At 41.6% G+C, this 22,269-nt stretch overlaps 3 protein-coding genes across 5 annotated transcripts in view; all 3 read right to left on the bottom strand.

The window, feature by feature from the left end:
* The window catches only part of LOC107373900 (chondroitin sulfate N-acetylgalactosaminyltransferase 1), a 74,229-nt gene extending 64,864 nt beyond the window's left edge, over positions 1 to 9,365 (bottom strand). The window contains 1 exon segment of the mRNA XM_054744447.2: positions 9,230 to 9,365. The gene's annotated coding sequence lies outside the window, so the exon portion shown is untranslated.
* A 204-nt stretch (positions 9,366 to 9,569) lies between these two features.
* LOC129162918 (uncharacterized) lies at positions 9,570 to 15,826 on the bottom strand. 3 transcript variants are annotated; one of them, XM_070552378.1, is made up of 3 exons: positions 12,411 to 15,826; positions 12,198 to 12,312; positions 9,570 to 12,087 (listed from the first exon to the last, which is right to left on the bottom strand). In XM_070552378.1, exon 1 carries the CDS (start codon positions 15,824 to 15,826, stop codon positions 12,707 to 12,709), a length of 3,120 nt encoding a protein of 1,039 aa, XP_070408479.1. In that variant the 3' UTR covers positions 9,570 to 12,087; positions 12,198 to 12,312; positions 12,411 to 12,706. The 3 variants fall into 3 exon arrangements, with proteins under 3 accessions (XP_070408479.1, XP_070408478.1, XP_054595337.2); XM_070552377.1 differs by having other exon boundaries at positions 9,570 to 12,312; XM_054739362.2 differs by having other exon boundaries at positions 12,198 to 15,826.
* Positions 15,827 to 20,630: 4,804 nt separating this feature from the next.
* On the bottom strand, positions 20,631 to 22,260 carry nxnl2 (nucleoredoxin like 2). Its single transcript, XM_015975173.3, has 2 exons — positions 21,728 to 22,260; positions 20,631 to 21,294 (listed from the first exon to the last, which is right to left on the bottom strand). Exons 1-2 carry the CDS (start codon positions 22,027 to 22,029, stop codon positions 21,126 to 21,128), a joined length of 471 nt encoding a protein of 156 aa, XP_015830659.3. The 5' UTR covers positions 22,030 to 22,260; the 3' UTR covers positions 20,631 to 21,125.
* Positions 22,261 to 22,269: the final 9 nt, after the last annotated feature.

Here is a 22,269-nt window from a genome sequence, read left to right on the forward strand (position 1 = left end):
CCCATTTCCTGAGATGCCATAACTGAAAAATGTTTTCCCTCCTTATCACACATTTCATCTGCTTTGTAGGAAATAGAAACCCAGCTGCAGGGATGAGAGTGGGAGAAACTCGGGGTGGGGGGTGTTAAATCAATAAATAAACTTGCTGTCATAAAAAGAGAAAGTAAAGGGTTTGCATGCATGTGTAAGATAAATTATATCATTTATGCTTGTAGCAATCTGAAACTGGGTGAATTTATCAAGCTTATCGTTTCCAAAATGTGTCAGACAGGAAACCGGGTGAGCAAACAGCGCTAACTGATAAATCAACGTAGCAGGGCTCAAAAGTTCTGCTCTGTTTCTGCTTGATGGCAACAGCGAACCAGCACAGCTCTCACACACCTGTGACAGGTCACCTCTTTCTGTGTATTTCTCTGTTCTGCAGCAAAGACACACACACACACCTCCAAATATCATCAGCAGCTACAGTAAAGCCACTTTTAGGCAACTGCATTGGTATCAGTTCCTCGTATCGGTTAACTTTTACCGATACTAGTATCTGCGGTATACACACACACACACACACACACACACACACACACACACACACACACACACACACACACACATATATATATATATATATATATATATATATATATATATAATACATTAAATAATGAGATAGATAAACTCAATACATAAATAATGAGAAAATCATGATTAAATCAATTATTGTTAGTGTGAATTTTTGCTCAGCAATGACGCATTCATGAACTGGGAAAAATGCAGTCACCCATATAAAAAAATCACAGCTGTTCCATTAACTTCTTCACTCCCTGTTAAGAGTCTGAGTTAAAATAATAATAGTATTTACAGCATCTATTTGTTATTAACTGTTTCTTTCAGATTTTAGCTCAATTCTTTTGCAGCAATAAATCATACATTTGTAGGTCTTGTTCATTATGAAACCATGTAATTGTTATTTTATTTTTAAACTATTGATCACTCTGTGTTTGCATATGTGAAACTGTTCTTTAATCATGATCACCTGCACCAGCCGCAGAAAGGAAAGTCTCTTCTACGTCACAGGGAAATTTAGTAATCATGGCCCCGCCTACCTTGGCTAGTGAGCGTGGAGGGCTGTGTTCATTTTACTGCCAGGAAAGAACAGAGTGTCTTGGTGAATAGAAGCTATATAAGCAACTGCACAACATGGTGGAAAACATTTGGTCTTGTGTTAATTGTGAAGATAAAACACCAACTTTGAATTTTTTACCCAAGAAAGTGGAGCAAACGGAGGCAGCGGAAGAGTCCCGTTGCTGTTGGCCAATAAGAGGTGAGATATTTGCCTTTCATGAATAAGTAAGATTTGTAACCTTGCCATTTTCTTCCCCATTCCCCAATGTCTACAACCGGGAACAGGAGTGCCAAAGCTTATATATATATATATTTTTTTTTACACAGAAAACAACTCAAAACTGTTCATTCATACTAGAGACTGCAGCAAATTTATTGAAAAAACAAAACAAAAACAAAAAACGATTGAATGTGACCTTTAATAAATCTCCCATTGTACAGTGTGGTACAGCCAGTTATCAAGAGTTTGTCACAAGTAATTTTTAAAAAGTGTATTGCAATTATTAAAGAATCTAAATGCTTCTCTTCTAGAGGTTTCACACACACTCAGAGAAGTGTGCACATGTTAATATGAGTGTGATGTTATCTTTTAAACAGCACCCCTCCTCCCTCCCTGATGGCTTTTCTCCTATACCTGTCCACTCTCTATAAGTAGATAGCCTTCCTGATCATTACAACCATCCTGATAAAACACAGGATTGTGCAGCTTTGCTTCATGCTTCTCTTCTGTTTGGGTGCAGCCTCCGTATTTGTTACAGGTCAGGGATGTTAATGTGTGCGAGCTGTCCTCTGTGAATGTCAGGGTTTCCTATCAGATGTCTGTCTGAACATGCCCCCTGGCTACCCCGCTGCAAAAATGAACAACTTCCTTTAGGCAGAAGGAAAGAAAAGAGACTAGGATTTTCTTCTAAACTAAAAAATAAGGGAGAGTGGTAAGAGCATCAGCAAGCCTCAGAACACTTGAGGAGAACTATTAAAGTAGGTAGATGGGACATATGGTGTTGGGAGGAAATGAAGAGCAGATAAGTGAGCATAAAGCAAGCATGCGGCAGGGGAGGGAGGCAGGAGAAAGGCTTCTTTTGATCCCTCTTGTTCCCTCAGGTGATTCTCTTCTCATTCATTAGGGGCCGGTTTCCCCAGAACCTTCCTGTCAGCGTGCCATCTGGAAAGCACTTAAAAGGACTTCGACACCACTTTACCTTACAGGACGTGCATGCTGTTAACATTAAACACCTTCTCCTCTCTCTACTGGTCCTCAACGTGTCCTTCTTTACAACAGAGTGTAGCTGATGAAACTTTAATGTCCCCTAGGGACGAGTTACGTTTGCGTACAAATGCAGAGGATGGTGACTGACACACTGTCAGAGTGACAGTTACCTCACAGGTCTGCGTGCTACATGTAGAGGCTAGTTACTCGTCTAGTATTATTTATGCAGTTTGGCTGCAGAGTACAGATTTGTTTAGTCTAATTTGTACATATGGAAATGATCCTCCATAGAGATGGGAAGAGACAAGTATGGACCCAGCAAAGAACAACAATCCCGCCAGCGGAACATGACGTTCATTGAAAACCTTTGGCATGTAAGGCCAGTTCCCACGGAAAGATAATTATGCAAAATCTCCTCCTCCAAAAATTTTAAGGACACCCCTGATTGCCAAAAGATAATCTTATCCAATATTCCTGCCATGTGTGGTGTGTTAGGGGTGCTCTGGTCTGCTCAGGAGCATGTCGGGATTGCTCCAGTCATAAATTGGTGATCGCATCAGCATGTTGGATCGTCTTGGCCAGATATCGTGAATCCACTTAATAATTGTGAGGGGAATCAGACAAAAGGATCCAAGAAACCTCCCAAGAACATTGTGGTAATGACAACAGATTTTTATGCATGAGGAATCACTGTACCGGAAGATAAAGTTGAAACTAAATCATTTAGAGAGCAAAGGTCAAAGTTTGGGCCCACATCAAAGAAACACCCCAGATCTTAATGCCATTGAAAACTTATGGTCAGTCCTTAAAGACCAAGTTTGAATGTTTATTTTATTATATTTAGACATCTCACCTCTGACTGGCTAACAACAGCACAACTCTACCTCTGACTCTGTTTGCTTTGAAACGCTGATGTTTCGTCTCCACAAATTACACAAGCCTGAAGAAGTTCCGTCATGTTGAGGGGTTGCTAATGCTAATGGTTAGCTTCTACTAGCCGAGACGTGCTCTGCTCTCTCCTGGAAGCAAAATCGACAACTGCCTTGGGTGAGTCCATGAATGCTAATTGTCAGTGTGACGCAGATCTGACGGCTTTTCTTATTCAAGCATTTCCCTCTATTTTCTATCGTGACTAATGCAGGAAATGGGGGTAGAAGATTATTTGAATGTTCAGCATGCATGTTAAACTCAGAGTAACCAATTATATTTCAAAAATAACAAGTAAAAAATGGTTTCTCAATGAACTTGGTCTTTAAGCACACTAGGGAAGATCACATAAGGGTTAAAAATAGAAAAAACACTGCAAATTGAGATTTTTGAATAAAGTTATTGCAACTGTTAACTTATTCACTGCCTTTGACGACTAAAGTAGTCATTTTAAATCCAAAAGTTCACTGCCAATGACGACTAAAGTCATCATTTGCATCTTTTTACTGTGTGGGTGTCGGAACGAGCCCCTGCATCATGAGAATAAACATCTCAGCTCTAAAGCCGAACTTTATCCTCATACGTTACACATCACGTGATCAGGAAGCAGAAAATCCATGTGTTAGGAGATCGTTTTGGGTCGCTGCAGTAAAAAAAGAGAGGTCCAAACCGGAAAAGCTTCTGCCAATCACAATTCAACAACGGATTGTGAAAGAACGGATAATGTTAGAAACGCGCGGATTCTTCCTGATGTAAGAGGTGAGTCTTCGCTTTGTTTTGGTTGTTTTGGCGTCGACATCATCCTAGCGCGCAGCATTCTGTGACTCTTAAAAAAAACAGTAAAAAAGGTGAGAAACGCTGGCAGCGAAGGGCTTTCCTGATCAGGAAACAGCTGGCAGTGAATGAGTTAATTAAAGTCTTTGGGAATTATTAAAAACTTGTAATTAAACATCTCTAACCATAGAAACGTCTGACAAAAGATATCAAAACATTGAAGCACAAAACATTTTAAGAACCAATACTTGCCGTTTCCCAAAACCTCTGGCCACAGCGGTGCTTAAAAAAATGAACACGTACAACTTGTTTTTACTGACACTACAATATTTATCAAAATGTTTATTTGTACCTCAGTGGCTATCTGATGCACACTCACATACCAGTGCTGGAATCTGTCCCAAAGATCCATGTTTAGTTTTGAGCATTTGTAAACAAACATGAATAAGTTGCTGTGATCTCTGCACAAAATGAGTCCAACCCACAAATACAAACAATTGATTCCAGTGCAGGGCCAGATTAACACTTTGTTGTACCCTGGGCAACAATATTAAAGGGCCCCATCATCACAACCCAAGGACCACCATAATATGGTCACATACAGAGTATTTTACTGTTATATGCAGTAAATATACTCAATACTTGAATGCCTGACATCACGTAACCCGCTCAGGGTAACCTTTGACCCACCTCGTTCTGTTTTGCCTTAAGCCGGGCATACACTGTGCGACTTTTTCACTTTTTTGAGCTGATTTTCCACTCGTGCGAGAATCCACGAGATCGGGGCGAGTTTTGCGCCGAGCGTCGTGTAGTGTACAGGGGGTTACGAGAGGCGATTAACACCACGTGACCAGCTACCAATCAGCAATCGTGAGCTCGCACGGACTTCTGGCATGTTTAATATTTTGCTCCTCCCTCGTGAGGGTATCGCACTGTTGAAGCAGCGCTGCGAGCAGCTGCGACCCAAAATGTATCAGAACCGCTCACGGCGCATGTGCCATCCTGCATCAACACCGCTCTCCGCTATTTCCCTAATAACACACGCTGTTCGTTTTAATTTCTATGTTTGTTTTACTCACAAAGATCGTCAAGAAAGCGTGTTTGTCGTGTTCATGTCAAATTAAACTGATCACAAAACACAGATTTACTTTCTTTATTTCGTTTTCCTCATCCAATCCCCATAAATCCCTGTGTGTCCTCTTGCAGCACTCCCGAAGAACAACAGGCAAAACAAGACAAAAAAGTCTAACGTGTTGAGTAAAAACTGCTATTTTTAGTATATTTTTAGGTCCGACGTGTTGCTACCAGACGTACAGTGTGAGCAGTCAGGTCGCATCCGAGAACTGGGTCGTGCAGTGTGAGCGCATGACTCGTGAGATCTGCCCTGCGAGGAAGTCGTACAGTTTGAGCTGAAGCTGAGTGCTACGAGTGAAAAAGTCGCACAGTGTCCCCCCGGCTTTAGCCCCCAAAATGCCATGAAACGACACTGGGTGTGTGACTGAGTTTTGAAGGTGATCTGAATTGTATCAAATGTATAAATATTACATGTGTATAACTTATTGTTTTATACAGGTAAAAATGTGTAGTGGAGATAAATCTACCGACATTTTACTTTTAAACACTTTGTTTTGTTTTCTTGTTTTTATTTAACTATTTTCCTGTCCTGTCTGTCTCTCATCTTCCTGCATCTCTTCTAAACTCTCCAGAAAAACTGCTGCCTGGATTCTTACTTTTTCACCTCAGATCAAAGGGATCTCCTGACCGCAAAGTGGAGAGTGTGTTTCGATGCTGCGTCAGTGAGGTGAAATCACCGCAGCACAGGTGATGAGCTCCGCAGAGCGCTTCAGGCACAAATAAGACAGAAAATAGAGAACATGTGTGGACATGAACGATCGTGTGCTAATTATAGTTTTTTGGTTGCGCCACTTTGAGAATGGGCCGTGCGCCGGACGCAGCAGCCTGGAGCGCTGCGCACTAACGATCATTGCTCTGCCGCTCTCTGTGCTCTCTGCTCAAAAGAGTCCATAAATGATGTAATTTAGGTAGAAAACTTTTTTCCGGCTCCCCTGGATGTGTAGGATATCCAGCTCCCCCATAATTCGATCCCTGCTCCTGGATGAAAAGCCGAACATTTTAATCAATACAAGAACCCCCGGGCGCCCCGGACAGAGAGTGAAAAGTGGATATGTCAGGGGAAAAGAAGATGTATGGTCACCCTAGTTTAATATAAAGCGGGAGATTACAGATACAGTATTTTACTCATGCCCTTGCTTCCCTGGGTCTGGGCCCTTTAGATTTCGTGGACCCCTGGGCAATTGCCCAGTTGCCCATATGGTTAATCTGGCCTTGTTCCAGTGCCAGAATGGATTTGCACAAATGTAGCACAACCAAAGATTGATCTCTCCTACAGATCAATATTAAAATTACAGCGGTCACCTACTTTGACAGCATGATGCAAACACTATCTTGCAAACACTATCTTGGCTTGGACAATCCTCTACCGTGCACCATCTTGCCACAGGAGTCCCCCAGGGCTCTGTACTAGGACCTCTTCTCTTTTCCATATACACCACCTCACTGGGTGAGATCATTCGATCCCATGGCTTCTCCTACCACTGCTATGCAGATGACACCCAGCTCTATCTGTCATTTCCACCGGACGACCACACTGTCTCTGCACGAATATCAAACCGTCTCTCTGACATATCAAAATGGATTAAATCCCACCATCTCCAACTCAACCTCTCTAAAACTGAACTACTTGTCATCCCAGCAAAACCATCCATACAGCACAATATCTCAATCCAAAATGACTTCCTATCTCTGGCTCCTTCAAAGGCAGTTCGAAATCTGGGTGTTGTGATTGATGAACACCTGACCTTTAAAGATCATGTTGCCTCTGTTGCCCGTTCATGCCGCTTTGCGCTGTATAACATACGAAAGATCAGACCATACCTAACACAACATGCCACCCAGCTCTTGGTGCAATCTACTGTCATCTCCCGCCTCGATTACTGCAATGCCCTTCTAACTGGTCTCCCAGGCAGTACTGTGAGACCTCTTCAAATAGTCCAGAAAGCAGTGGCGCGTCTGGTCTTCAATCAGCCAAAAAGAGCACACGTCACCCCTCTGTTCATTGAGTTCCACTGGCTACCGCTAGCAGCACGCATCAAATTCAAATTGCTAACACTAGCATACAAAGTCCGAGATGGTACGGCTCCCATCTACCTGAATCCTCTTGCAAAGGCTTACGTCTCGGCCCGGCCGCTCCGGTCATCACAGGATCATCGGCTAGCAGTGCCTACACCACGCTCAGGACAATCCAGACTCTTCTCATGCATCGTTCCACAAATGTGGAATGACCTTCCTAACACTACCAGAATTGCGGCTTCCTTTTCAATTTTCAAGAAACTCCTGAAGACCCTGCTCTTCAGAGAGCATCTTCTTAACTAGCAACTTCCCTGCACCCGACCCCCCTCCCACTCCTCACCCCACCCACGTCCACTCCTTTGTTCCCTCCTCTCCATGACTGATGTCAAGTTGTTATTATTGTTGTTGTTAGCCTCAAGGGCAACATGCTGATTCTCACTTGTAAGTCGCTTTGGGCAAAAGCGTCTGCTAAATACATAAACATAAACATACATAGATGTGAAGCAGAACAGAGGACTTGATGGTCCTGAATAAACAATGAAAAACCACACTGTAGTTCTTTTATTTCTGCATAATTATGACACAGCATGTAAATCTAGGTTTGTGCAGTGAGACACTCCCTGTGCTTTATGGCTGTTGACATTGTTTTATAAATGGAAAGGTATGAATAGAGGGAAAGAGAGATGGCAAGAGGACAAACAGCAAAGATAAATAAATTACGTGTGTTAAGATCTAAACATTTAACCGTCAAAGTGCAATCGTTATTGTGCAACATCCCAACTGCAACTCCTGCTAGTTTAACATCTGAAATATCCTGTAGTGAAACTGAACTGCAGCATCACAGTTTGGATTTTAGATTTTACAGCATTTGCAAACTTCTGCAGAGTCGTGTGTGTGGCAACAGAGCCTGGAGGAAGCTATCACTCAGTGCAGCTGATAAGATCCTGTTTTAATTCAATACATTTTTCAAAAAGGCTTTATCAAAACTATCAACAGTCATTTTAATTTCACCAGAGGTGTTATAGTATTTTTTTATAAAGAAAATCACATCATTTTCTTTAAACTGTCCCTGATCAAGTGTGACTTTGTGATGTGATCTGTGGAACATGATACCACATGCATTCTGCATAAGAGAAAGTGAGAACACACACATTCTCAGGGCCACAGCCAAACACATATTTAGTTCTTTTACACATCTTAAACTTAAATGACAGGAAGCACTTATATTTTGTACGTTCTTGCTGTGTTTGTCTCCTAATTCCATTTTTGGTTCTTTTTTAAACACAGAGAAGGTTTTTCTTTACCTTGCTGACGGTTTTGTTAGCGGCTGCAAACATCCTCAGAGTTGACTTATGTCATGAAACATTACATCTACTTCAACATACATACAGCAATTTCCTCTTACAAATCAGTAAACAGTTCTTCTGTTCTCTGCTTAGTAAACACACCCAAATACCACATAATCTTCAGTTCCGTTCTTCTAGAATGAGAAAACCTACTCTGACAGATTGCAAAGCAAATATTTCAGGGCACTAGGTGCTTGTTAGTGACAGCACTAAGCAGGATTAGGGCATTTCCCTAATAAAACCTGCAGTTCGCACAGCATGGCTGCATGTAAAATGTGGTGGTGAGTGAAATGCAAAAGGAACAACACTGAAAGCGCCACCCAATCACACTGAGTGCAGTTGATTTTGTCTGCTGTGCTCTGCAGAAATGTTTGAGGGCATTATTTCAGTTCCAGCATAATGAAAAAATACACCATTTTTTAATCAAGTGACATTTTTAACCAGGTTTTTCTTGCTTTTGGAATAAATAAATAAATAAAAGCAAACTATTTCAAGTTTTTTTTCATGACTTCTTTTTTCAAAGAACACTAAATTGGTTCAAGACATCTAAATTGAAATATATGTGTAATTATAGTGATGATAACATCTAAAATCACACACTGCTGTTAATTAAAGCACAACATTAAAATATCCTACTTTACATCACAGTAATTAATTAATTTTAATTAATATTAAAAGCACTAGCATGCCTTACCACCTGACTCACCTTTAGTTCCAGCTCCCGCTCGTTCCGTCCATCCTGTGAGCTGGTTTTGTTTCGTTGCGCTGCTCCTGAGTCGTCCTGCGGCTCTCCGGCGCTCAGTTACCAGACTGGTCCAGAAGCACGCGCGAGCGTCTGCTGGGTACAGAAGCGTAGCGACACCGGAACACGGGTCTGGTCCCTTCAAAATAAGACACTTTGAAAGTATTTTTTAATGAAATTACTGATCAACGATGATGAGATTTTCAGTAATAACAAATAACAGATGTATATCATACATAAGAAGATTAAATAAAAAATTATAACACAAATATATAAAAACTCAAATTAAGCTAGAGGGTAAAAAGTTTACAAACGGTCCTTTAAAGCAGTGGCTGCTTCTCTCCATGAAATTGAGTGAGAAGAAGCGTTTTTAGTTCAGTGCAGAAGGTCTGAAATGGAAGTTAGCACTTTAGATTTGTTAATGTAAAATTAACCCACAACAATAACATTCATCTTGAGTTCATATTCCTTTTCATTTTGTAGATGGAAACAAGATCATATCTTATTAAGATCAAGCAATTAATCAATTTCCCTCTGGGATTAATAAAGTATTTTTTAATTGAATTGAATTGAATTGAAGATAAATTCCTTGGATTGTGTACCGTGGAAAATGACCAGAAATGTATATCAGTAATGGCACCAACCCTTTGGAACAAGCTCCCTCTGCCAGTAAAGAGGCTCCATCTAAGTCTGCTTGAAAACCCCATTTTTACTTGTTGTCTTTCCCACCAACACTGACACCGACCTATTGTTTCACTGGTTTTTATTTTGCATTGCTCATGCTTTTGTGTATCTTTTCATTGTTCTTATGCTGTTTTTATCCTCCATTCAATTCTCAGGATCTCTGTCTGTATTTTAGTGCTCAGCACTTTGGGCTTCCATTGAGGTTGTGAAGGTCTCAATTAAAAAAATCAGATTGATTTTCCCAGAAAGCAGATACACAAACACACACCGATGTAATAAAATTAAAGTTATCCACATATTTTTAGGGCAAGTCAATTTCCACACAAATGACAGCTTCTAGGGGCCTCATTTATCAAGCTTGCTTATGGAGACATGGAGAGCACCTGCAGTGTTGCTGCTGAGAAGGATAAAATTATGAAATCCTGCAGCATTATCACTAGTACTGCTTTGTTTTCACACAGAACAAGACCCCCCACACGCACTGCGTGCACACTCACACACACACACACACACACACACACACACACACACACACACACACACACACACACACACACACACACACACACAGCCTGAAGCGCAGAATATGGAATGCAGAATATCAGCAGGGGGACAGATTGAGACAGAATGTCATGCTTCTGTGACAGTGTGTGTGTCCTGTCACTGTGACTCAATTGATGATGCACCCTGGCTATTGTACAGGGGAGATCTCCGTTTGGCTGACTGGTTAGCGTGCGTGACTTTCACCCGGGAGTCTGGGAATCAAATCCTGATTGGACCTTTTTTTTTTATATCTGCCACAGATCTCTCTGAAGAATTCACAACATTGACGGCTTCAGCAACGCTGTGCCACTCCGTGGATTTTCTCTCATTTATTTTGCAAAAGCACTTTCTTTCATTTCTCCACCTCACCCACAAGTACCTCAATTTCTGCTTCTGTAAAATTGTGCATCCTTGATCTGCCTTGATCTACGGTCGCCATGTCATTGGCGGAGTGCTGCAACAGCCGGCTTATGTATATGCATGAGATCCACAAGGCACTTTGCAGTGACTATTTATGGCAGTAAGTGGGCGTGGTGAGGGCGGGATGTGACTAAAATGCAGCTGAGAAACATTCTCTTTAGTCTCCGATTTATGAAGCAGAGATTGCGTGCAGCTGTGTGTACTCCATGTTAGATAGATCACAAACCTACTTGGCGTAAGTACATTTTTTTTTTGCTGAGCTTAAGTACGGTTTTAGTAAGGATTCTACGCAATGTTTGATAAATGAGACCCCAGAAAATTAAAGCAAACAGCTCTTGATCTATCTATCTATCTATCTATCTATCTATCTATCTATCTATCTATCTATCTATCTATCTATCTATCTATCTATCTATCTATCTATCTATCTATCTATCTATCTATCTATCTATCTATCTATCTATCTATCTATCTATCTATCTATCTATCTATCTTCCTAGAACCTGGCCAAAAGTTAGCAGCAAGAGCAGAACATATAAAAACTAACATGCTGTAAAACTATTTTAAAATGAAAAATAATACAAAATGTTTCACAATATGGGAAAAAATATGTAAACTAAGGACTCATAAACACAAAAACACATACCAGACCAAAAACCTTGAATACATAAAACCAGATTAAGATCACTTGAGATGGATTGCCTGTGTTGTAACTGCCTTTTATAAGTCTGTATATAACTATCTGTGTAACTGAGAAATGTGACAGTATCTTTTGCTGCCTCTTGGCCAAGACTCCCTTGAAAATGAGGTCATTAATCTTAATGAGACCTTTCTGGTTAAATAAATAAATAAAAGATTCGATGCAAAAATACATATGCAACAGAAACATTTGCTATCATTAAGACATTTAAATAGAAGAAGGCCAGATTTTTATTTCCTGACAAGGAGTGTTGTGCAGTGGTTTCTATTTTGGCAATGAAAATCAGCTTAGAATAATTATAGCTCAAATTCTTAAAAGGGCAGTTCATGTACAAATCTGAAAAAGGCCAACACACTTAATTTGATCACATATTAAAATTATTTAGTGTTTCTACTCGGGTCGAAAGAATCCACGCTTCGTACTGATGTCCACAATTATTTTATTTCTCTCTGACAATCATGGAGCACCGTGAAAACTAGAAACAAGTAAAATAATATCAATAGCACATATGATATTCATCTCAGCCACTTATTTCCTTTCGCAAGTGCACAAGTGTTAAACGAAGAACAGTATAACGTTTTTTACCGTGTACGCCTTGTAAACCCAGCAGTAGAAAAGATGTATGTTCCAAAAGTCCGCCGTGTTACCGCACCGTGTCGTCTCTCCCGCGACTCACAGGAAGCGACTACCTCACAACAATCTCAACAGAAACATTTCTTATAAGAAAGACGTATAACTCCACTGCACAGATACACAATATGAGTACCAAATAAAGAAAACAAAACAGAGACAACGTACCGATCTCCGATGTGCTGCTGGTGTTGTCATGGCAACCAACACAAACATTCCAACGTCAGTTACACTCCCACCAATTACCTTTGATTATTACAATTGCGAATGTGAATACACTTGTATTGTTCATTAAATCAATGGTAATTCCCAAGCACCATGTTGTTATGTTAAAACACTCTTGCATTGACATAAACAATATTCTTTTCTCAAACAATTAATTCAACAGTATGAACAGAATTTACATCTCCACAACATGTGCATGAAGTACAGCATAATGACAACTTGTATTTTAGAAGGGAAATCTAATCAATGAATGACATATTTTTCTCATTTTCTACCAGGACCACTAATTTCTGAATGGGTCTTTGAATGACGGATGGTTGGACGAGGCGTTCGCCTCTCTTTCCTAATTTCCGATCACCAGTCTGGATTGTCACCTTCCGTACAAGTCCATCATCATCCTCATGGGCTTCCACAACCCTAGTTAGTTTCCATTCATTGCGAGGAACATCTTCTTCTTTGAGAATCACAATGTCACCCACCTCCACATTACGTCTTGGTGCATGCCATTGCTGTCTCAGAGCAATATTGGCCAGGTATTCCTTTCTCCATCTGTGCCAAAATTGCTCAGTCAGATATTGGACCCTTCTCCACCATTTCTTAGCATACAGGTCCTCCTTTAATGTGCTGCTCACAGATGCCGAGGTTACTGCTGCAGTTAACTCTAGTCTCGGTATGGTGACTATTTTGGTTGGTGCAACCCTCGCCTTGCCCATGATCAAGGAGCAGCATACCCTTTCTCTGCTTACTACTCTGATGTAAGAGCACTGGCCATACCCTTGACTGCTTGCATCAGAGAAATGATGAAGCTCGGCTCTCTGAATCTCACCAAGGCTGTCAGGTATGAAGCATCTTTGAATTTCAATTCTTTCCAGGTTCTCCAAATCCTTCATCCAAGTCTCCCACCTTAACTTCAAGTCTTTGGGTAGTGGCTCATCCCACCCTGTGCCTCTCTGACACATCTCTTGCAGCACTCTTTTCTCTTCAAGAATGACTGGGGCTAGAAACCCCAAAGGGTCATACAAGTAGGCCACAATTGAGAGGATCCCTCGGCGCGTTGCCAGTTTCTCCTCAAGTGACACCTTGAAGGAGAAGCTATCATTTTCAATGTTCCACCTTATACCTAGTACTCTTTGAACTGGCAAATCATTGTGATTAAGATCAACATTCTTCACCTCCGTAGCACGCGCTGCAACCTCCACTGAGTCAAGGACCTCTCGACTGTTGGAGAGAAATTTGTGAAGGTGCAGCTTTCCTTTGGCACACACAGCTTGGGCATCTTTGACCAGTTCAATTGCCTCACCCACCGACTTTACACTTATGAGACCATCGTCGACATAGAAATGTTTCTGGATGAAGCTAGCTGCGGAGGGGTACTCTTTCTCACATTGGCTGGCAAGGTGTTTCATGCCATAATTGGCACAGCCAGGGGAGGATGATGCTCCAAACAGGTGAACCTTCATGCGGTACTCTCTGGGTTCTGAGTTTGTGTCTCCATTTTCCCACCAGAGAAATCGCAGGTAGTCTCTATCATCCTCGCTCACATGAAACCTGTGGAACATTTTCTCCACATCACACATGACTGCGATGGGATATTTACGGAAGCGGCACAGCACAGCTGTTAGGCTATTTGTGAGGTCAGGTCCTGTTAGCAGATGGTCGTTTAAGGAGGTGCCTTCATACCTTGCAGAGCAGTCGAAAACCACTCTGATTTTGCCTGGTTTTCTGGGGTGGTAAACTCCTTGATGTGGGATATACCACACTTTCCCCAGCTCTGCTTGGTTTTCCACTTTCTCTGCATCTCCATCCTTGAAGACACCTTCCATAAATCTCACGTAGTCTATTTTGAATTTGGGATCTCTGTCCAGCTTCCTCTTTAGATGCTTCAACCGTACTAATGCCAGCCTTTTGTTGTCTGGGAGATGTGGACGTGCTTTGAAAGGGAGAGGCATCTCCAGGTGACCCTCCTTATTTTGTTGGATCCTCTCTTTCAAGATCTGCAGGAAGCATATATCTTCTTGAGATATGCTTCTGTCACCAGATTTTGTGTCTGCAAAATCGGACTCTAGGGCCTTGATGACAGCAAATGGCGTTATGGGTGGCATCTCTCTGACAGACACTCGATGGCAAAAACCAGTCACATCTTTAGCTTGCACACGCTGTGGTGCGCTTCCCACAATGCTCCAACCAAGGTCCGTCTCAATAGCATAAGGCTCATAGTCGCCCCCAGTGATGACCCTTCTTGGAATTAACGCTCTGGAGCAGTCATATCCAATCAACAATCCAACACCACAGTCCATCAACGGGGGTATCTCTTGGGCCATGCTTACAAGGTGTTTCCATTTGTTGGCTGTCTGACAAGTGGGAATATGTGCACGGTCAAGAGGAATGAAGTCCCTTGTGTAGGCTGGAGGCAAATTGATGGAAACGTTAGAGGAAAATCCTCTAACTTTGAGCTTGCATACTCTTTGACTCTTCACGACTGAGTCTCTCCCCATCATGGTGGAAAGTTTAAGTTTCATTGGTTCCATTGCTGCTTTTAGCTTTTCGCACACCTCCTGATCAACAAATGTGTGACTGCTTTGAGTGTCCAATAGTGCATACACTAGGGTTTCAGTGTCCGGAGCACTAAGTGTTGAGATCCACACTGGGACTATCATCGACGTACTCCCACCTTCACCTCCACTCACACAACATGATAAAGATGACGTGCTTTCTTCCACTGCACCCTGAATTGATGATTCTCCTGCTGTAGAACGATCTTCATGCAATGGCGTTGGGTGACTCTTTTTGCATATGCTACATGTGGACCTGTTTCTACAGTCTTTAGAATTGTGACCCTTTCTTAGACATGCAAAACACAACTTATTTTCAAGTATGCATTTTTTCTTATCCTCTACAGGCATGTCCATAAGCCTCTTGCATTTATGTATGGAATGGTTCTCACTACAGCAAATACACTGGTCACTATTGTAATTTTGTGTTGGTGTGTTCCATTTCTTTGGTTTCTCTGCATCTCCCAACTTGATTTGACCAGGGTCAGATTTGGTGGTGGAGCTTGATGGAATTGAAGGTTTCACATTTGTGGCAAACGTGTTTGCTTTTGAACGCTTCATTTCTCTTGGTGGTGCCTCTGCAGAGTGCCTTAAGGCATGTAAGGATGACACTGGATTGCATGCTATGCGTGACTCCTTAGAGACAAAGGAAGCAAACTCATGAAAGCTTGGATAGTCGTTGCCCCGATCTAGCTGCTCTGTAACGTAACGGTTCCATCTACATGTCACCCAATCAGGAAGCTTGACTAATATTTTCTGATTCTCCTCGCAGTCGTTAAGAGCCTGTAAGCCCTTTATGTGGGGCATTGCATTACTACATGTTTGGAGGAAATCACTGAACTCTCTTAGCTTGAGATATTCCTTTCCTCCAATCTTCGGCCACCCATTTAACTTCTCTCTGAAAGCCCGCTGTACTACAAAGGAATGGCCATATCTAGCATTTAACCTATCCCATGCCTGTTGATAGGCTTCTTCATCTTTTCTGTAGAAGCTGCCTTCAAGAGAAGATTTTGCCTCGCCTGCTATGTACTTTGCAGGTAGAATAGCCTGTCTGCAGGGTCAGAGCATCGTCTCTCTATGAGGGCTTTGAAGCTCATGCTCCATTCTGTAAACTTCAGAGGATCACCCGAGAATACAGAAGGTTCTGGAGTTGGCAAGCGGGTGAGAGCTAATGACTCTTGTAGCGATTTGACCAATGATGTCTCGTTTTGCACAACCTGTCGTTCTTGATCTGGGATGTGGTGAGCGAAGGGGTGTGCATCACTCACTTTGCTGAATGGAGGACTGCGTGTCTCATCCCTTTCCTCTTCTTCAGTGTAGACATTTAGCCTTGCCTGAATTACATCAATGTCCCTCTGGTTTTCCAGTTTTCTCAACTGCTGACGTTGAGCTTCGATGGCAGCTTCCATATCAACTTCAGCTCTCTTTGCAGCCAGCTGAGCAGCCGCTTCCGCCCTCATAGCCGAAATGCTAGGTGACTCTGAGAGATGTTTAGAATTGTGACAGCTGGGTGCAGTAACTCTGGAAGCTGTGGATCCATATATGGACCTAGCATATTCATTATCAAGTAGCATGCGTAACCTTGATCTTTCTGCCACTGTGTCAAACTCATCCTCATCTTCAGTGAGACGTACTCTCATCAGCTGCAGCAAGTCGGCCGTCACAGCTGAGCATGCATCAATCTTTCTTCGAATTTCTTGACTTGGTGAGATTTGGAGTCGAATTCGGTCATACTGTTCCTTTAATTCAGACTCTTGCTTCTCAGCCTCATCCATCATATTATACATGTCACTCTCAGAGCATACTTGCTTTAACCTTGTGCGAATGTCTCTTACGTTGCTTCTCCACTTCTCATATGTTGCTTTGAACCTCTTCTCCTTTTGAGTTAACTCTTGATCTTTCAGTTCCTGCATTTTTGGTGTTAATCGCCTTTCACGAGAGGATTTTCTTGTTTTTGTCTCAGATTTCTCAGACACTACACTTCTTTCCTCTTTCATATCCCCTGCATCTTGGACTTTTGACATAACATTAGGATGACTATGGTCATCTTTAGACATTTTCAGACTTTAAAAGGGGTATCTTATGAAGGGACAAGATATCTAAGGTAATTACAAGAATGGAATGGATGCAATAGGTGGAGAATTATTAAAATTAACACAAGGCACATTAGCTTAGTTTCTTACATATGACAGTAAATAAACTTCAGTTTCAGCCTTCTTAAAGCTTGCAAACAATAAGTAAGAAAACAACAATAAGTTCCAGGACTTGAACAGATTGTCCTTTTTTTTTCTTTTTCTTTTTTTGTTACACAGTCTGAAGTTTGAACACAATTAATTTCTTGTCCATTATAGCAAATTTGTAGCTCATGTTCTATCCATCAACACAGGAGGCATAACAGCTGCATAATATAGCCTGATGACTCACGCTTCTTGAAACCGCTTCTTGAAGTGTCCACTGAATATGCAGCTCCTGATTGGTTGCTCCAAAATGCAAAGCAACGTGTCCACTGAAGCCTGTAGCTCACTGTAGCTTGCTGCAGGATGACGAGAGCTCTGCGCACCGAAGCCTCCAGATGGATTGGGCCAACGTTTTCACTGTTTCTACTCGGGTCGAAAGAATCCACGCTTCGTACTGATGTCCACAATTATTTTATTTCTCTCTGACAATCATGGAGCACCGTGAAAACTAGAAACAAGTAAAATAATATCAATAGCACATATGATATTCATCTCAGCCACTTATTTCCTTTCGCAAGTGCACAAGTGTTAAACGAAGAACAGTATAACGTTTTTTACCGTGTACGCCTTGTAAACCCAGCAGTAGAAAAGATGTATGTTCCAAAAGTCCGCCGTGTTACCGCACCGTGTCGTCTCTCCCGCGACTCACAGGAAGCGACTACCTCACAACAATCTCAACAGAAACATTTCTTATAAGAAAGACGTATAACTCCACTGCACAGATACACAATATGAGTACCAAATAAAGAAAACAAAACAGAGACAACGTACCGATCTCCGATGTGCTGCTGGTGTTGTCATGGCAACCAACACAAACATTCCAACGTCAGTTACATTTAGTGTTGCAACACGGCTGGGTTTTATTTTGAAGATCCTAAACGGAAGTTGACTGTGGCAGTCTGTTGAGCTTGGTGCATAGGCGCTCTTTTCATCGGGTGACAGTCCACTTAGCTCTCCGCCTCTTTCCCTTCTTGGTCTCACATAAAGACACCCTTGTTAGACTCCGTTACAGCAGCAGGAAACACTACTGCCTTTCATTTGTGAAAGCCAACAAGACGTCTAAATGTGAAGTCGACAGTCGACATTTGAATCTGAAGCTACCTGAGGGTTTATTTGCTGAACAGAATCTCAGCCAGGCTGAATGGAAAAAGTAAGATTGCTGTTACTTTATCACTGTCACACATAAGTGTCAGGGGAAAGTCCCTTTAATATTCACACCACAATGTAAAATCGTCTCCTGACATGATGCTGCTCTTTGTTTTCAAGCCTAATCACAGAGTAGGCTACTTTAAGTTAATATCACATCCCAAATTAAGCAGCAACACAATGCAAAGGACAGTTTTACATTCTGTTTGTGGTATTTACAGGGATACCTTGCAACGTTTTCCTTTTGTGAAATTACTTTCTTGAGCCAGTATGTGATAAAATGAACATTTAGAGGGTTAATGAAATATCACTCAAGACCTCCACCGCCCTCTGTGGCCAGAATATTCCACTTGCAACTTCAGTTTCCGGACCGGTCTGAAAACATTGAGTTGGCATACCTGGAGTTACAGCCTGGTTCCAGCATGTTTCCTGCATGATTTAAGCTGATTTGTTTAATTTAGTGATGAATCACTTCTGTAGATACTAATGAAGGCTGAGGAGACATTTCAGCTGTTAGGTGTTAAAAACACAAATGCACAGCGAGGAGAAACGTTTTGGGTTCACTAGGGAGTGCTAAAAGCAAGCCAAAACTGCTAAGTCTTCTTTTAAAGAGCAAATCACCACCAAATCTACTTTTTTTTTACTGATAAACTATAACTGAGTGTCTAATCATGCTGTAGACACTTGTAGTCAATAATTTGGCGCTTTAGCGCACCTTAGTTAATATGTAAATATTCTGCCTAAAACTGTCAGTGCTGCTCCCTCTTCAGGTAAAAACTCTGCACTACATTTGAATTTAAATCTGCCATCACTACTGGCTAAGAGGTACCTATGATGTTGGTACCATATAATGTCACAATGTCACTGTGAGCCTGGAGGTCTGTTAGGCAACACCTCCATGTGGTGCATTTTCAAACAGGAAGTAGGAGCGGAGTTAGTCTGGTAAGGGGTGACTAGCTATCTAAGTTCAAAAACATGTTGTCAGCCAAATAATGAGTTGAGGTTTTATCGGAATTTGAAAGAAGAGCATTAAAAAAAATCCACTTGATCATAAATTTAAAGGGATACTATGCAAAATGTTCATCGTTTTAATTTATTTTCTTGAGCCAGCATGTACCAAATCAGTGCTTTCCCCAGAGCCAGCTCTGAAACACGCATTTCTTTGTCCTCTCACCTCCACTGCTGACTGGGCAGTAGTAATTTAATAAATTCATGAGATTTTATCTGTCTCTTGCCATTTTATGCCCTCATTCCTTCATGGGACTACAATGCATCAATAATACATTGCATGCACAGAAAACATTGCTCCTCTTTGGAGTCAATGTTCCCATAGTTCTCCATCTCCCTTATTGAAAAAACCCAGAATCTATGAATACTGAAATGATTTCTCATTAAATATTTAACTGATAGATGCAAGAAGTCTCCCGATTTCCTGAAAAGTCCACGTATCACAGATAAAAGTGAAATGACAGTTTGCACATCAAAAAAGGGGAATAAAACATTTTGATTGGACATAAATTATTCCAAAGCTCTGGATTACACTTTATTGTCACAGTCTGAACAGTCATGTAATGATTGCCTTTGGTTTGAAAGCACAGATGAGTTATACGTCATTTTCTTGGTAAGATAGTGACATCTCCTGGCAAGTAGAAAAACTGCAGCTCCTAAATTTTAATTCAGAGAAATAATGATGTGCACTATATCAGTCAGGTTCTACTGGAGGTTCTAATAACATTCACTTTGAAGTGCAGCAGTTGGCCACGGATTTGTTAGCTCTCTTCCCATCCTTCCTCTTGTAGTTTGGAGTTCCAACTCACTTAGTTACATCAGTGTACCTGAAAAGAAGGTTCTGCCCTCTGAGATCCACTCTAGTTAAACGGAGGGAATAAAATCCCTCCATCTGGCACGAGGAGAAAGCAGTGGTTACCTCCTGATTGCTGCAGTGGAACATTAGCAGCTGTGAATGCTTTGAAGCCTTTCTGCAGACATCAGTTTGTTCCAACTATCATTAAACCACCACTCAGATGTTCTTTGCCCAAATTGACAGCAGCAGAGTCAGCATCCATTCAAGTGGAAACGGCCAATTAGGTTTCATGGATGTATATGTGCTAGCACGATGGAAAGAAATCCCCAATGGGAACCGACGGTGTTTAATGAGGCCGATGGGAACGTGCTTGTTTTTAACATGAGTTGATTGATACATAAACACAACATAAACACACCCTGAATCACAATATATGAATTTTATTATTATTATTCCATTACAAATAAATTATAAAAATATACAGGCAGTTCAAAACAGAACTACGTCTTTTTGCTGAAAGAGGTAATAAAACTACAAAAGCTATTTGAATCAATCTCAGGGAGAGCTGAAAGTTAATCTGGTGGCAAAGCTTTTAAAGGACAATAAATCTACATTTTGTCAAATAACCTGAGAACTGCAGCAGCTGGTAATTACACTAAACAGACAATTTCCCTAATGGAGAAGTCTGAGGTGTATATCATATGCATAGGATGTTTGGAACTAAAGCAGCTTATGCTTGCAAAGCTGGTATCAGGTCATGCATTTCTGCTTTAAGGCTGAAAGTACCCACTCCTTAACAAGATGACAAGATTGTGTAAAGAATTAAATCTGTTCTTTTTTCATTTATGTCAGACTGAAATATTTCTGTACTTTTCTGCAGGTGTTGTTCAGCCCACTGATGTTTCGGTTCACGGTTCTTCTAACCCTTAAAGTTCTGAAAGATCTCTGCGGCGTCCAGCCAGGACCTGAAGCAAGCCAGGCCCCGGTCTCGGATCTGTTTCCTGCCCTTGTCGGTGATCACGTCGCCATTCTCCTTCACAATCACAAGTTTAGGGACTGCTGTGATCTTGTAACGCTGCTTCAGCTCGCTAGAAAGTGAGGATACAGAAAACTATGAGAATGACATTCTGCAGACAATTATGCTTACAAAAAAACCCAACACAAGTATTTGTGTGAATATTTGTGCATCTGAAATAACATCTCGCCCTGTTGACCATTTGTGATGCATTTTGTTAGTTTTTAATGTATTAATATAATAACCTATTTACATTTAGTACATGACAAGAAGAAAAGAAAGACCTGAAATCCGTTCACAAGTCATGTAAAGACCTTTTGAAACAGAAAAATACAGCATGAACTACAGTGTCTGTTCTGCATTCATCTAATCCCTGACAGGGAGAGAGCCTATAATGTATTACATAAACAGCCTAATTACAAGTGCAGACTAATGTACATTAACCTAACAAAGTGCAGATGCACTCATTTATTTTCCTACGATTAAGAGCCTGAGCTGAAACTTACTGCTTGTACTCATCCGTCCAGGGCAAAGCGAGCCAGTCTCCGTGCATATCGTGGTAATATTCCACCATGTCGTCAGTATTCTTGTCAGAGGAGACAAAAACTATCTCAAACTGCGCAGGAGGGTCGCTCTCCTCCACCAGCTCGGTGTAGAAATCACACAGGACGGGAGTGAAGTCTCGACAGGGCGGACACCATCCCGCTGAGAAGTAAATCCCTACCACTTTGTTCCTCAGCGCCTCCTCGGGGTCCACGAAGTCCCCGTCTTTATTCAAAAGTGTCCGGCCGGAAAATACCTCCACCATATCTGCCAAACTCTCAGGTGTCTCAACACAAAACGCCACGGAGGTCTGACCACTCGGAGTATCGACTCAGCTCATAGCCGCTACGTTTCTTTCACCTGCGTCTGGAGGTTGCTGTTTACCTTCCGCTAAAAGCTACTTACAGCCCTTAATCAGCGGCTGACCAATGAGACGGCGAGAAGAGCGTGACGTACGCGCACCCCTGCGGCCCCGGCTGACGCATGCGCAGTGTGCCTTTCCTGG

The sequence above is a fragment of the Nothobranchius furzeri genome, chromosome 6 (assembly GCF_043380555.1).
Source record: "Nothobranchius furzeri strain GRZ-AD chromosome 6, NfurGRZ-RIMD1, whole genome shotgun sequence".
Lineage (NCBI taxonomy): Eukaryota > Metazoa > Chordata > Actinopteri > Cyprinodontiformes > Nothobranchiidae > Nothobranchius > Nothobranchius furzeri.